At 42.1% G+C, this 14,689-nt stretch overlaps 1 protein-coding gene across 1 annotated transcript in view; it reads left to right on the forward strand.

Annotated features, from left to right (window-relative positions):
• KCNU1 (potassium calcium-activated channel subfamily U member 1) overlaps positions 1–14,689 on the forward strand; it is a 152,863-nt gene that overhangs the window by 72,556 nt on the left and 65,618 nt on the right. Inside the window, 5 exon segments of the mRNA XM_059049166.2 lie at positions 384–536; positions 4,588–4,700; positions 5,072–5,140; positions 8,611–8,700; positions 8,840–8,937. Of these exon segments, the coding sequence (XP_058905149.1) occupies positions 384–536; positions 4,588–4,700; positions 5,072–5,140; positions 8,611–8,700; positions 8,840–8,937 (523 nt within the window).

Genomic DNA, 14,689 nt, shown 5'->3' on the forward strand with positions numbered 1-14,689 from the left:
CGTTAATTATATTTCAAAAACATAAAACAAACGAACAAAATGATTGCAAATTCAGGGAGCTTTCTTGAGGTATATTTCTTTCTAATATTTGACTTTCTTTTTTTTTTTTACTGAAATACAGTTGATTTACAATATCGTATTAGTTTCAGGTGTGCAACGTAGTGATTCAATATTTTTGTAGATTTTGCTCCATTTAAGTTATTACAAAATAATGGCTATATTTCCCTGTGCTGTACATTATGTCCTTGTTGCTTATTTACTTTATACATAGTAGTTTGTATCTCCTAATCCCCTTCCCCTGTCTTGCCCCTCCCTCTTTCCCTCTCCTCACTGGTAACCACTGTATCCACAAGTCTGTTTCTACTACTTCTGCCATGAAACAGGTTTTTCTGCCAAAGATCCCCAGCTGGAACTGGAATACTGGAGACAATATCATCTGCTTTGCTGAATTAAAGCTCGGATTTATCGCCCAAGGCTGTTTGGTGCCAGGCTTGTGTACCTTTCTAACATCTCTATTTGTTGAGCAAAACAAGAAGGTAACCTTGTAAACTGATGTTGAATCTTGGCTCTATCCCCATGTCCTCATAAATTAATATCAGAAATAGAAAATAAAAATTGAGGGAAGCAAGAAGGGCCCAAGAAATGAGATTTGACTTCTACTTGAGCTGGGAAGGGATTGAGGCATCTAGATTGAAGTCCCAAGTACCACACTGACCTTGAAGAAGTTGTTTATCTTATTGTTGCCTAAGAATATTTACCTGCAAAATAGAATTCATAACCCTGCTTCCTCCCGGCAATCCATGACGTTATGACAGTAAATGTATTCATAAATGTAGAAGCACTTAGAGTTATTGAAGGTAGAAATATAAATAAAGGTTCTGTTATTAGTGGAGAAATCATACATTTAAATATATGTTAAATACCAAGTAATTGACATAATAATAAATTATATTCATCAAAGAGAAATAATAATACAAATAATATTAAAATCTAATTTTCCAGGTTATTTTGGGATATTCTATGCAGTAATAATAATAGTAGCCACATGTTGAATGCCTACTGTGTGTCATGCATTTTAAGTACATTGTGTTTCCCTCGATATTTCAAGGTAGTATCCCAGTCATGGATGCTAACTAATGTAAGTTAGCAAGTAGCAGATGTGGAATTGTCTGACTTACAGTCTCACCACTATGCCCTGTGCCTCTGGATATCTTAGATATCTTCTCCCAGTGTCCTACATCAGGTCTTTTGACACCTTTGTTTGAGACAAAATAAATGGCTAAATGGACCACTGGGATGAAATACTGTAACACATAGTATGCCTTCCAAATGCCATCCCTGTGAAATGCTCTGGGAAAGATGTTCTAACCCTCAACTGGGCCTGGTGTCCCATTGTCCAAAGCCTCTCCAGAGAGTCACCTTTCTCTCCATTTAATTATGCGTCCACATTTGCCTCTTCTTCTACCCAGTTTTCTTCTTGGCTTCTCTTTGTGCTTTATTTCCTTTGTCCAATACATTTTAAGAAATCTGTACACCTTTTCTGGTCCCTTCCTTGGTGCTGTTAAGGAAAAGCAAAAGAGGTATAAGATTCAAGAGATACTCTGGTCGGCAAAGTGCTAACTGGAAACCACAGGATTCTCTAGTAAATTCCCCCTGTGAATGTGAGGAGATGCCGAATACAGGGAAATAAAATCGACCATCGGGCAGTAGGAATGAGCCTTGGTGATGATACAGCAAACATGCTTTAACCTTCACTTAGTGGTCACTGTGTGTAGCCCAGGAAACGGCTTGTGAAGACATTGCCTGTGTGTTGTCAGCTTCGAAAGTGCAGGATAACTGCAGTATGTGTTGTGAGGATTGTGATTTTTTAATCTCTGTGTCTAGAGAAAATAGAGTGTGAACTCTATATGAAAACTTTGTCTCCTTCATGGAAATGTAGAAGGTAAGAGATGTACAACGTGCCCTGTTGTGGTTTTATTGCTGTTGTTTGTTGGGTTTGCGGGGGGTTTTTTTTTTTTTTGATTGTTTATCTAAAGTTGGAACCTCCTCAGTGATGATGGTCACCTGTCAATATTCATAAGGTGGCTTTTGGAAGATAGGAATTAAGAGAGATTTGTGGTCATGATAATTTTTTGGTTGGGGGGGGTGTGAAGTCTGAAACTCTCTTTCAGAAACTCTAAACAGGGCAAGATTTTTTCATGTTGTACTCTGGTGATTTAGATTCTGTAATTAAGTTAATTAATTAATTAAAATTAATTTAGTTACTTACACCTATTAACTTAGGTTTAATGATCAGGATGCTAGTGTCTTATTTCCAGTTTTGCTTGGATTAGGCACTTAAACTTTCTCTGTCAGTTTCTGCATCTATGAAATAAGGCTTGCTAATCTACTCATAACCTAATTTTTTTCAGGTATTGAGTGAATATTTGTAAAACTTCTGGGCAGTCAAATTAGCAAGCCTTGGGTCAATGCCATGTATTCTGACCCTACTGATCTATTATTGATTATATGGTGAGAAATCATAGTATGAGGAGCATCTCCAGTTGGTTCTGGGCACAGAGAATTGCCTTAAGCTTAAATTTAGATTAGATCTAATCTAACTGATTTATTCACACTCCCGATTCTACTATCCAAATCCAAAATCCATCTTGTCATCCTGTTTCCCTTTCTGATTTTAAAAAAACTGACTCAGGTCCATCCACCTCACTACAAATAACTCAGTTTCATTTCTTGTTATGGCTGAATAATATTCCATTGTATATATGTGCCACATCTTCTTTATCCATTCATCTGTTGATGGACACTTAGGTTGCTTCCATGTCCTGGCTATTGTAAATAGAGCTGCAGTGAACACTGTGGTACATGTCCCTTTTTGAATTCTGGTTTTCTCAGGGTATATGCCCAGTAGTGGGATTGCTGGGTCATATGGTAGTTCTATTTTTAGTTTTTTCTAGAGTCTATCATACAGAGTGAAGTAAGTCAGAAAGAGAAAAACAAATACTGTATGCTAACACATATATATGGAATCTAAAAAAAAAAAATGGTTCTGAAGAACCTAGGGGCAGGACAGGAATAAAGACTTAGACGTAGAGAATGGACTTGAGGACACGGGGATGGGGAAGGGTAAGCTGTGACGAAGTGAGAGAGTGGCATGGACATATATACACTACCAAATGTCAAATAGATAGCTAGCGGGAAGCAGCTGCATAGCACAGGGAGATCAGCTCGGTGCTTTGTGACCACCTAGAGGGGTGGGTTAGGGAGGGTGAGAGGGAGGCTCAAGAGAGAGGGGATATGGGGATATATGTATACGTATAGCTGATTCACTTGTTATACAGCAGAAACTAACACACCATTGTAAAGCAGTTATACTGGGATAAAGATGTTAAAATGAATAAAAAATAAAATAAGTCTTTATTGAAAAAAAAGAAAACTGACTCAGGACATCTTCATCTCTACAGTTATTTTTTACCCTCTTGCAAAACCTGGAACATTTGGATTAGCAACACTAAGCCAGTTTCTTTGGTCACGAGGACTTAGTGACTTGAACTGCACAGGGAGAGGACTTTAAGAAAGGGGGAAAATGCAGGAGAGTCAGCTGCATCTTGAGACGGTGATGAGGTGTATTGGAAAGAGGTGGTCCTTTTTATTAGCAGGGCAGAATTTTTTTGTTCGTGTGTTTGTTTTTGTTTTGTTCTTCCTAAACCACAAGATGGCCATCTGAGGAGTGTTTCTGAACTGGCCTTAACTCTCCACTGCCATGGTGTTTCTGAGTTCCTCGGAATTCCAGGCTTTCATTGGAGATTCCGGGCTTTAAGGGGCCAGTCGTGCCCTGTTAGAGCAGCATGGGGTGTTTCTCATGGCTGCAGATGGAGGCGGATGGGGAGGATGCAAATAGAACAAAACAGAATTCCTGGGGCTCTTACACAGATGTCAGAGCTGAGTTACTCAGCAACATATGCCCCCCCAACCCCCAGTTAGACAACATTTAGCTTTTTTTGAGAGAAATCCTTTTGTCACATCCCCCATTTCTCTAGAAGCTTACCACTGCCCTTGATTTTTACGTTCTCATTTCCACGGATCAGGATGGCTTTTTGAGTTCATTTAAACCAAGAAGGGTTCTGATATTGAGCAGAAGTGATGAATGTTTTCATCTTTGTGGTATATGGTTAGTCAGTGAGTAGAAAACTAATATGTTCTTTAAAAAAAATCTTAAACAGCCATATCTAGGGGCAGACACGTTAGATTCCACATTATTCTTCCCATCTTATTGTTCCTGACTCACAAACCAGTCTACCTTGCTGAAATTATTGGAAGAAGAATTAATTTCCAGCAGGAGGTATGGATGCCATCTGGGGAGGAACTAAGTCGTGACGCTCCTACTTCGTTCTGGAAATAGTTGAGATGTTTGTTAGAGTTTTTGTTCTTCCTTTGACATGTCTCTAGTTAAGCACGAGGACAAATCTCCTTTCTGGGACCTGAATGCAATGGGTACTGGTTTGGTGCTGAGCAGAATACACAATTTGTATATTGAATATCCCATTTTCCACATCACTGTGCCTCCTGTGGTCTGACTGTGTGTTCCAGATCTGCCCTAAAGAGCCCTGGCAGAAACATTTCTTTAGCGGCCTGAAGAACAAAATCCTGACTCAACGCCTCTCTGATGACTTTGCTGGAATGAGCTTTCCTGACGTTTGCCGGTAAGTTAAGGGAAACGCTTGCCTCATTTTCGTGCAATGCATCCTTTCCCCAGTGTTCACAAAGGGCTCACTGTAGACCAGGCTCAGTGACAAACACAGAAGGTATAAGGATGAATACGTCTGAGTGCCTGCAGCCTGGAGGGTTACAGTCTGTGCGGGACAGGTTCACCTCTGTCCCAGTTGGTGCACTGGCTCTGCGTTACTCCAGGATGGATTCACTTTCAAGTGAACATTCCATACTTGAGAGGCTCTCCCTCTGCGGAGGGGGCGGTGTCCTCCCAGGCAAAGAGCACAAAGTGTCCATCGTATTATTGTTGAGCTGGTGCTCTGCTGTCCTGCCTTGCCTCACAATTGCTTGTCTTCCTTTCCAGGCTCTGCTTCGTGAAGATGCACCTCATGCTGATAGCCATCGAACACAAGTCCGTGTGTCACGGTTACTGGTACCAAAGAGACTTCAAATCACTTCAGAGTCTTTGAGGAGAATCTTTATGATTAAGATTTTTCCAAACATGCAGCCGTAACTAAGCTTTTTGCTATGCTCTCAAGGCACCCGGGCTGCTGTGGTGCATTTAATACTGTCTCTATAATGATTGAGCTTAGAATGGTTACTCTAGTGGGTGGGCAGGAGCTCTGCCTTTGTTCCTATGGCCTTTCCCCAATTGTGTCTCATGATCAGGAGACAGAAGAAATGGTCACCTTCTCAATTGTGTTCCTCAGTATATTACAAGATCTTGTAAGTCTTGACCATGAAACCATACCATGAAGTAGAATTATTTGTGATAAAAATGTTCCCACAAACTCTAGCCTTAGAAACTAATCCACAAAATATGGAAAACTTGGTATTCGGCCTCCTGGGCAAAGTGTGCTGTTGATAAAGGAAAGAGGTAACCTTATCAGACCATCAGCATTTCCTGAAAATGCATACTGAATAATATAAGAAGTAGGAGAAGTTATCATATAATAAAAAAGAAAGTCCAGAATCAGCCTCAATGATATAGAGATAAAAGATGCTGCAAAATAAAAAGTGAGGCTTAAGTGGGATGGGGAACAAGAAACACTTACGTTGGCTTCTGTGTGTTTTTTAGTGGAAAACTACCTTGAATTAAACTGGAATCAATAGGCTAGATTCTGATCCTGATTATGATTTGCCAGCCCAGTGGCCATAGAGAAGTGTCCATCACCTGTAGAAGGAGGGAGTCACATTAATTAATCCCTAAGACCCTTTCCAGCTCGAAGACTGACATTACCAGGAACCCTAAAATCATAGGGAAACAGTCAAAATTCAATAATTTTGAGTGATATCAGAGGGAGTACAAAGTATATGAAAGGCTAGAAAGAAGAAACAGTGTGTCAATCAGAGAGGATGTAGAAGGTATCTGAGCAAAAGGGGTCAGTGGGATACAGTACAGAGCAAGTGCTTAAGGAGAGTAAAGAATAGTACCATCTGGCTGGCTGAATCTTATTTAACAATTCTGCCATGCTCATGGAAATCTCGAAGTCGAAACCCATGTACAAGTGCCCTTGCTACTGGAAATAGGTGAGAGTAAAGAGGATGGTATCTTAGCCTCACGAGCCAGGTACTTTGGGTTTCAGACCAGCCCAAAACTTGATCAGGTTTTACCATTTTTGGCCTTCAATGACCTGGGTTATGCATCGGAATTATTTGCCAAGTTTGAAAGACATAGAATTCAAAACCTCACTTCTGACTTTATAAAACCAAAATATATGAATTTTTTGAGTCCCCATGATATAGTCATTTTATTCACTGGCATTTAGAAACTGTTATACCAAATGCTCTTAATACCCTTTGCACATTTAACATCCTAGATTTCTGTAAACTTTATTAGAATGACTGTCAGGACATCGTGGACCAGAAACATGAATAAGCAACTAAGTTCTACATAATATTCAAGAAGTTCTGGTGCCATTTACTACCTAGCATACATCTACCTCCAATAAAAGAGGCAGCTGCTCCAACATAGATTTCATTTTGGTTTCTCACCAGAGAGGCAGATGCATCAAAAGAATTAAATCCTGATTTGGCAAAGATATTGGTAATAGCAGTCTTACATGTTTGCTACTTCGTGACCGACACTGCTAGAGGCACTTCACTTACATTAACTCGGGAATCCTCCCAACGATGCCGTAAGAAGGGTACAATTAGCCCCATCTGTACGGAGGAGAAGCCAAGAAAAGTTACATAATTTCCCCAAGCTTGCACCACACCCAGGGGCCAAGCGAGACATGTGAAGTTACTCTGGGGGCACTTCTGATCACCAGGCTGTGCCAAATCCACCACAGTCACTGTACACAGAAGGAAATAGGGCATCTCAAAGCTGGGCTTCAGGCAGGTATATTGAAAAACTAGGGGAAAACCTATTTTTTCTCACCTTTTATTTTTTCTTCTAATTGGTGCACTCGACTAGACTCTAAGATGTGCAAAAGCTCTGGATAATCCTCAGGATCTGTCTTAGGGAATAATGTGTCACCTGGTAAGAGGTGAAGCTGGATCTGACCCCAGTCAGAGAATGTTCTGAGTTAGTTCCAGTGGCCTGCGTTCTCCAATAGAGCAGCTGGCCGTGACTCAGGAAGGGGGCGGGGGGAGGATCAAGCAATAACTTCTTTGAAAGATGTTCACCTCTTCTTTCAAATGCAACCAGAGAAATTATTATGACAGTATCTTCATAACTAAGCATTTAACGTGAGTTCAGAGGACCCTGCCTTTAAAAAAGGAGGTATGAAGATACAACTTAAACATATGCTTGTTAGGTAGTGAATATCAACCGATGATACTGGGTCAGGGGAGGCACAAGTCCATGTCCTTTCCTTTTCAAAGTTAAAAGCAGTGATTCCAGTGACACATTAGTGTCAGTGAGTCAGTACTCAGAAAGTGACACACGATGTCTCATGCAATCATCTGCTTGAACTCAGCTCTTCAGCATCTTTTGCTCTTGGCATAGAGCTGAAGATCTCTTGTTGCACAAGCTCTTTTGTTTTTGTAAGGCTGTGACACCTGCACGTTACTTTTGAATATCCTAACAACAGACTAAGCTTTGCCCAAAGGAAGACTTGACCTCTTTCCAGTGTGCATACGAAAAGAGGGGTGTGTTTTAAAGGAGGAAAGGAGTACTTTGACCATGCACAAACAAAGCGAAGGCAGGTATAGGGTTGTAAGACCTCGCCATGCTGGAGGTCTGAATGAAAGGAAATGAAAACTGAAAACGGGAGATCCTGACCAGCAGGGAGAAATGTGAGGAACTCAGTCATAATGGAGCACCCTATCAAAAAATATCATGGATGAAGTTTATAAGGCAGCGTTTTCAAACATAAAAAAAAAACCATAATAAAATAGACAATCAAAATATTGCAGTAGTGTAGAAATAGAAACAATTCACATGGTTCCTGCTCTCAAAAATCTTGCAATCAAGATACACAAAAGTGAAGTCAGAGATAAACAAGTTCAAAAATTGTATAGACAAATAAAAGGAACTTTTGAATCCAGCTAGTTAATTAGATGAATTTAATTTTAAAGGACAAATAGCCTAAGGACATACACCACTAGGATGACCATTAAGACTAGCAGCTGTGTGGCCTTGGCCTGTTTGGCCTTGGGTAGCTTAAATTAGCAAGGCTTCCTGCATCTGAATTGGTTTGACCATTTCTGATGCAGGACATAGTCCAGGGAGTGTATGCAGCTCAGCAATTGGCTTATGACCTGGCCCCCCTCAGTATATTCAGCAGCAGTCGATGAATTAAAGGCAGTCAGATTCACATTTTCTACTGTAAATTTTGCCAGTAAAAAGGGACTGAGTCCTATTAACTCCGCAACTTAGAGAATCCTTTGGTAAAAACAGATATTGCCCCAGAAATTGGAGGGGAAAATTACTGTATTATTATTTTCTGTTTCTAGTGGGCTGATACTAAACCCACCTGCTCAAGTTAAGCTCCATAAGAACACACTAGGGTTCTTTATTGCTGAATCTGCAAAGGATGTCAAAAGGTAAATTTTTTTTTATTACTTTAACGGGGAGAAAGTCCTAAAGCGAATACAACTTAATGGCAGGCAGACTGAGTCAGCGCCGTGTTTCTTTAGTGCGAAGCCTCACATAAGTCATTGTTGATTTGCTTTCATTGTCCAGAGCCTTCTTTTACTGTGCCGTCTGTCACAGTGATGTGTATACTCCCGAGCTAATTGGAAGATGTAGCTGCAAAAGCAAGAATCCTCAACACAGGACAGGTAACTGCGCTTTCTGTCTGGCTGTCCTCGGCCCAGCTTCTGGGGGCGTGGCCAAGGAAAGGGGAGGGACTCTCTCTCTTAAAAGACAGTGTCCACTTGAACTTGGCCAAGAAGTGGCAGAGACTTCCCCACTGGGCATCCAAGACCTGAGAATCAGTCTTTTAGAGCTGGCAGAAACCTTACTAGTTCTCTAGTTCAACCCCTTCACGGGCCATGCAAATGAGCTCCGAAAGAGATTCAGTAATTTTGTCCAAAGTCACATAGCCAGCTGGAGGCACCTTCCAGGTCAACCCCAGACATGCTGATGATAAGCCTGTTGCTTTTTCTCTACGTCACGCAGGGCTTCCCACCTTCGGTCTAAAAGTTCAGCCTGTATCTGACTGCTTCATTGGGTATAAGGATACGCCCTCATGACCATTTCTATTTTTTAAAATTTTATTGGGGGGCTTCCCTGGTGGCGCAGTGGTTGAGAATCCGCCTGCCGATGCAGGGGACACGGGTTCGTGCCCTGGTCCGGGAAGATCCCACATGCCGCGGAGCAACTGAGCCCGTGAGCCATGGCCGCTGGGCCTGCGCGTCCGGAGCCTGTGCTCTGCAACGGGAGAGGCCACAACAGTGAGAGGCCCGCATACCGCAAAAAAATAAAAATTAAAAAAAAAAAAAAAAATTTATTGGGATGTCTTTGACTTACAACAGTGTATGAGTTTAAGGTGTACAACATGACTTGATACATTTATATTGCAATACGATTCTATCGCCAGCATAATGATCATTTCTTCTAGTGTTGCGAACAAAACCGTTCCTTGAGTACTCTGTTCCTTAATGGATTGTAGGGAACTTAAAAGTTATTCATTCTGGCACAGTGTTGAAGAAATGAAACTTTCCCCCTTTGCTCAAGCTGAACTCCATAGCTCACCAACAACCCTTACCACTTAAAGCAGGAAGAGAAAAGTTATTTCGAGCATTCATAACTTAATCACTTCTGGTTTGAAACTTAGTCTCTTCCAGGTATGTTAAGATTGTTTGGGTAAAATCCCAGTGTTTCAGCATTTAAACTTAATTCAGAAGTTGAATTTCCTATCAGGGCTCTCCTTCCCTGTAAGGTTCTTCTCTTCTCTTCTCCCCAGTAGTAGTCTATGTAAATGCAGGAGAACACTTGCCTAACTGCATGGTATTCTCGTGGTGGACAGCCAAGCCTCCTTTCATGAGAGTCCTCCTTACTGCTTCCTGAGGTCTGTAAGTGTAAACTTCTGTGACCTCTGCATTGGCAACCAGTGACTCTGTTCCTCCTGGATTTAGGTCACCGACTGTCGTTTGTTACTGAAACCCATCGTCCCTGCCATTGCCTCTGGTCTTTTTTTTTTTCAGATAGAATTTTCTTTTTTAAAAAATTTTATTTATTTATTTTTTTTTTTTTGCGGTACGCGGGCCTCTCACTGCTGTGGCCTCTCCCGTTGCGGAGCACAGGCTCCGGACGCGCAGGCCTAGCGGCCATGGCTCACGGGCTTAGTTGCTCCGCGGCATGTGGGATCTTCCCAGACCAGGGCACGAACCCGTGACCCCTGCATCGGCAGGCGGATTCTCAACCACTGCGCCACCAGGGAAGCCCAAGAGCTCTCTATTGTAGTGGCCTGCCTCTCCCTCTGGGCAGAATCTCTGAGCCACTGCCCAGGAGCTATGGGGTAGAAATGGTCATCCACCTATCTGGAATTGACATATCTGTCTTTTGAGCAGGTCTCTGGGCAGTGGCGGTAGGTTCTGGTCTTGGTTTGCCTCTCCCACTGTAAAACCTCAGCCTTGGGTGCGAGCTGGGATGAGGCTATTCAGTGCTCCATGGTTTTCACCCTGTAATGCTGGGGCAGGGCCTCTGCCCCGTGAGTGAGGGCTGTGTGGAGGAAGGGAGCCTCCATCCTCTTGGTTGTACTCACCTGAAACTCAGCCTCTGCACCATGGGGCTGGGAGAATGAGAAATGCTGGTGCGCTGCCCCTCCCCGAGACACACTGTAGCCCTTGCCTGGAAGCTGGAGGGAAGGGTAGCTCTGTATTTCCAGGCACACATACCCAGAATGGAGCTTGTGTCACACTTAGTTGGGGTTGGAGGAAAGGATGCCATTTGTGACTCAAGTGCCTGTGGCTCTTGTAGCTCTTCCTAAGGTTTGGTATAATGTTTTGAATAAATTGTCTACATTTGCTACATGCCTGTAGGACAATTTCTAGAGATTTTAATTGGGCTTGTATGCATGTGTGTTTCAATGTTTACTAGTTACTGTTGTTGCATGGAGGAGCAGGTCCGTGGAACTTTTCATGCTTCCACCCCACATTCCGAACTAAAGGCTCTATCTTAACCATATCTATTTTCTCTGACTCTAAATTTTTTTGTGAAAATCTAATACAGTTTTGGGCATAGAAAGAAACTATTCCTATGCCATTTCCTGAAATCCCTATTACCTAGAGGGCTTGCAACGGAACGCTTGACTCTAAAGAATACTGTTAATTAAATGGGCTTCAAGAGCCTATTTGGGATTCAAAAGTTAAACACTGACTCTTTTGCATTCTGTAACAATAGGAATCATTCTTTTTTTTGTAATTTATTTATTTATGGCTGTGTTTGGTCTTTGTTGCTGCGTGCGGACTTTCTCTAGTTGCAGTGAGCGGTGGCTACTCTTCGTGGTGGTGTGCGGGCTTCTCATTGTGGTGACTTCTCTTGTTGCGGAGCACGGGCTCTAGGCACGCAGGCTCGGTAGTTGTGGCTCGCGGGCTCAGTAGTTGTGGCGCACGGGCTTAGTTGCTCCGCAGCATGTGGGATCTTCCCGGACCAGGGCTCAAACCTGTGTCTCCTGCATTGGCAGACGGATTTGTAACCACTGCACCACCAGGGAGGCCCAATATGAATCATTCTTGAAGCAATGGGTGAGGCTGACTAAATGGAGAAATGTCCCATTAAAGAGATGTGAATAAGAAAGAAAAAAATAATACATTAAGAGTTTCGTCTCATTACACATATCTTTATCCCATATGAAAATTCAGCATTGTTTCATGCAATAGACATATCCCTGTAAACACAGTGTACAAATCATACTTTTACACATAAGTTATACACTCATATGCATGCACTGCTGTCCGTCATTTTGCAAAACAAAAACTTTTATAAATTGAATAATCATTTAGATGACTTTTAAGTGTGTTTTTGTTATAAATATTTTAAAGCAGGAAGTTAGTTGGTCTGGTATAAAGATGGAAAGATTTTTGTTTAAAGAAAAGAGCTCTGCATTCATATTTGTAGATATGCCAAATTTCACCCACTTCTATAACAGGTAATTTATAGTATCTAGGGAATCAGTAAGACTTTCAGTTTATAATCTGGCATTTGATCTTCCCCAGAACCTTTCATTCTTCTCATAATAGAATCATTTTTTTTTTCTTCTTGCTCCACCCTGATCCTCCATCACCACTTCTACTACATCCAGGACAACTCTAATTAATCTGGTACCAAGATTCTTAAATAGCAGGCTATGAGTGAGCCAGCTGTTCTTACTTCAGTCTGCCAGACGATGGCAGCAGAGTACCAGGAAACACTCAGGGTCTGGTAGCCCGGGGGAGTGGACTTGTGTGTGAATTTGAACCTGGAGAGTTAGTTCTAGCCGAAAATGTGCCAAAGAGGACATCATTGTAGAAGGGGACTACTTGGCCTTATAGATTTAAAAGTCATGATAGTGTCTTGGAAATTCTCGCAGAGAATTAACTTTCTAAAAGGACTAAGGAACTTACCAATAGATGACAGAATAGAAAATTTACTGACTTAGAGTTAGTTCGGATTCCAGATTGAATATTTGACATTTCAGAGTCAGATGAAATGTATCCCCGGTCCACTCCCTTTAAAGAATTATCTCTTCGTTGAGTTAATTAAGCTTGCGCAGTCCCACCAACTTCCTCCACCTCCTGGACTCAATGAGAAGTCAGAAGACTTGAAATCTGACGGCGGCAGTGCCACTGATTGGATGCGGTTTAGGGAAGACACATCACCTTCTGAGATCTCAGTGTAATCCTTTGGAAATTCAGCAGTCCTCATCACCGCTATGGCTCTTTTCAGTTCTGATGTCCTATGATTTATAATTCCTCTTCTTTGATCACTTCCATTTTTTTTTTTTTTCCCGAGTAGAACCAGACCAGAGGTTCTCCCCTTAAGTTCATAATCTAACATTTTAGAGAGGCAGCAGGGTGCAGTGGTTAAAAATGTTGGATTCTGCATTGCTCACTTCCTTCTTAGCTGTGTGATCTCAGGCAAACTATTTAAGCTCTCAGAGTGTTTCAGAGTTCTGTAAAATGTTGGTGATACTATTACATATCTCAGGGGGTTAAGTGAGAATATTAGTACATAAAGAGTATACAGGTTGAGTCTATTCATACAGAAAGCATTAAGAACAGTTCCTGGCAAATAGTAAGTACTACATATATGGTAATTATCATAGAACCCGCAGGAACACAAACTCCAAAAAGAATCTCGTATTGTTCTCATCAATGAGATTCAGATGAAATTAGAATTGGCAGAGAAGTCCTGGTAGATTATACTTATTTGAACCCATTCCCCAATGTGTTTTGGACCCAGAGCGTGAAGACCATGCATGGTCGGGCTGGCCTTCAGAGCAGAGGAATCATACGCAATTCGATAAGTTACTGGGCAGAAACTTTCCCAGCTCCACCCAAACAGTTCACTGCCTGCCATTCCAGCACTGAATTCTCTAACGCCTGAGATTTTAGAACGGTGGTCCTCAACCGGGGCAGGGAGAAGCACACACCGGTCTCTGTACGTGATGGCGTGGAAAGTGGGCAACGGGAGAGTGGCCTTAGGAAAGTTGTGTCCAAATTCCCCTAATCCTCACCCCCTGAGAAAGGCTTTATTTTAGATTCCTTCTTAAAATGTTAATGTTTGTGATGGAGTCACCGTAAATGAGAGGGGAATTATGAAGAGGAACTTGGAAAGAAGGCGTGAAAAGGGGTCAGGGATGGGCAGAAATGATAAGAAATGGTTTGAATAGGAGGTCCAAGTTTGAATTTACTCTACTTCATAGTGTTCTTTAGGTTTTGCCTTGGGTCATTTTTTTTCATCAACATCCCCAACTAAGCGGCCTCTGTAAGGAGGGCGTCAGCCCAGCCAGTATTCCCTAGGGATGAGCATTCCACACCTGGAAGGTTGAGCTCTAACCCCCCCCCCCCGCCCCGCACCCCCGCAGTGAATCTACCAGCTCATCTCTCTAGCTTGGCTCTCCTCCTGCACCAATGGCTATAGGTAGGAGAGAGAGCAGAGGTGTTCCTAAATGCCTCTTCTTCTCTAAAGCAGGGCCAGGGGCCACATGTCCGCCCAATTGCAACAAAAAGGGAAGCAACCTGGTAACAGTCCACAAAGACCACACACCGGTATCTTGCATTCCTGTATTCACTACAGTTGCCATGGTTCTTGTAGTCAGTCCCACCGTTCGCTGTGGGGCTTCGTTTTCTCGAGTCCTTGGTGTCCATCTCCACTTTGGCCATGGCCCTCTTTATTTCTCATCCCAATGATTATAATAGCGTGCTGGCAGGTTTCCCTGGATCTAGCCTCTCTTCATGCCAATCCATGCCATCTTTCATGGCTCTAAGAATTTTCTTGAAGTTCTGATCATGAACAGATATATAAATTTAAAAAAATAAATAGATGGATGAATGTTATCCCTATTTTTGCAAGATGGAAGCATCGGCTTGATCTCCTGCCCTGCTG

Source organism: Kogia breviceps, chromosome 20 (genome assembly GCF_026419965.1).
Source record: "Kogia breviceps isolate mKogBre1 chromosome 20, mKogBre1 haplotype 1, whole genome shotgun sequence".
Taxonomy (NCBI): Eukaryota; Metazoa; Chordata; class Mammalia; order Artiodactyla; family Physeteridae; genus Kogia; species Kogia breviceps.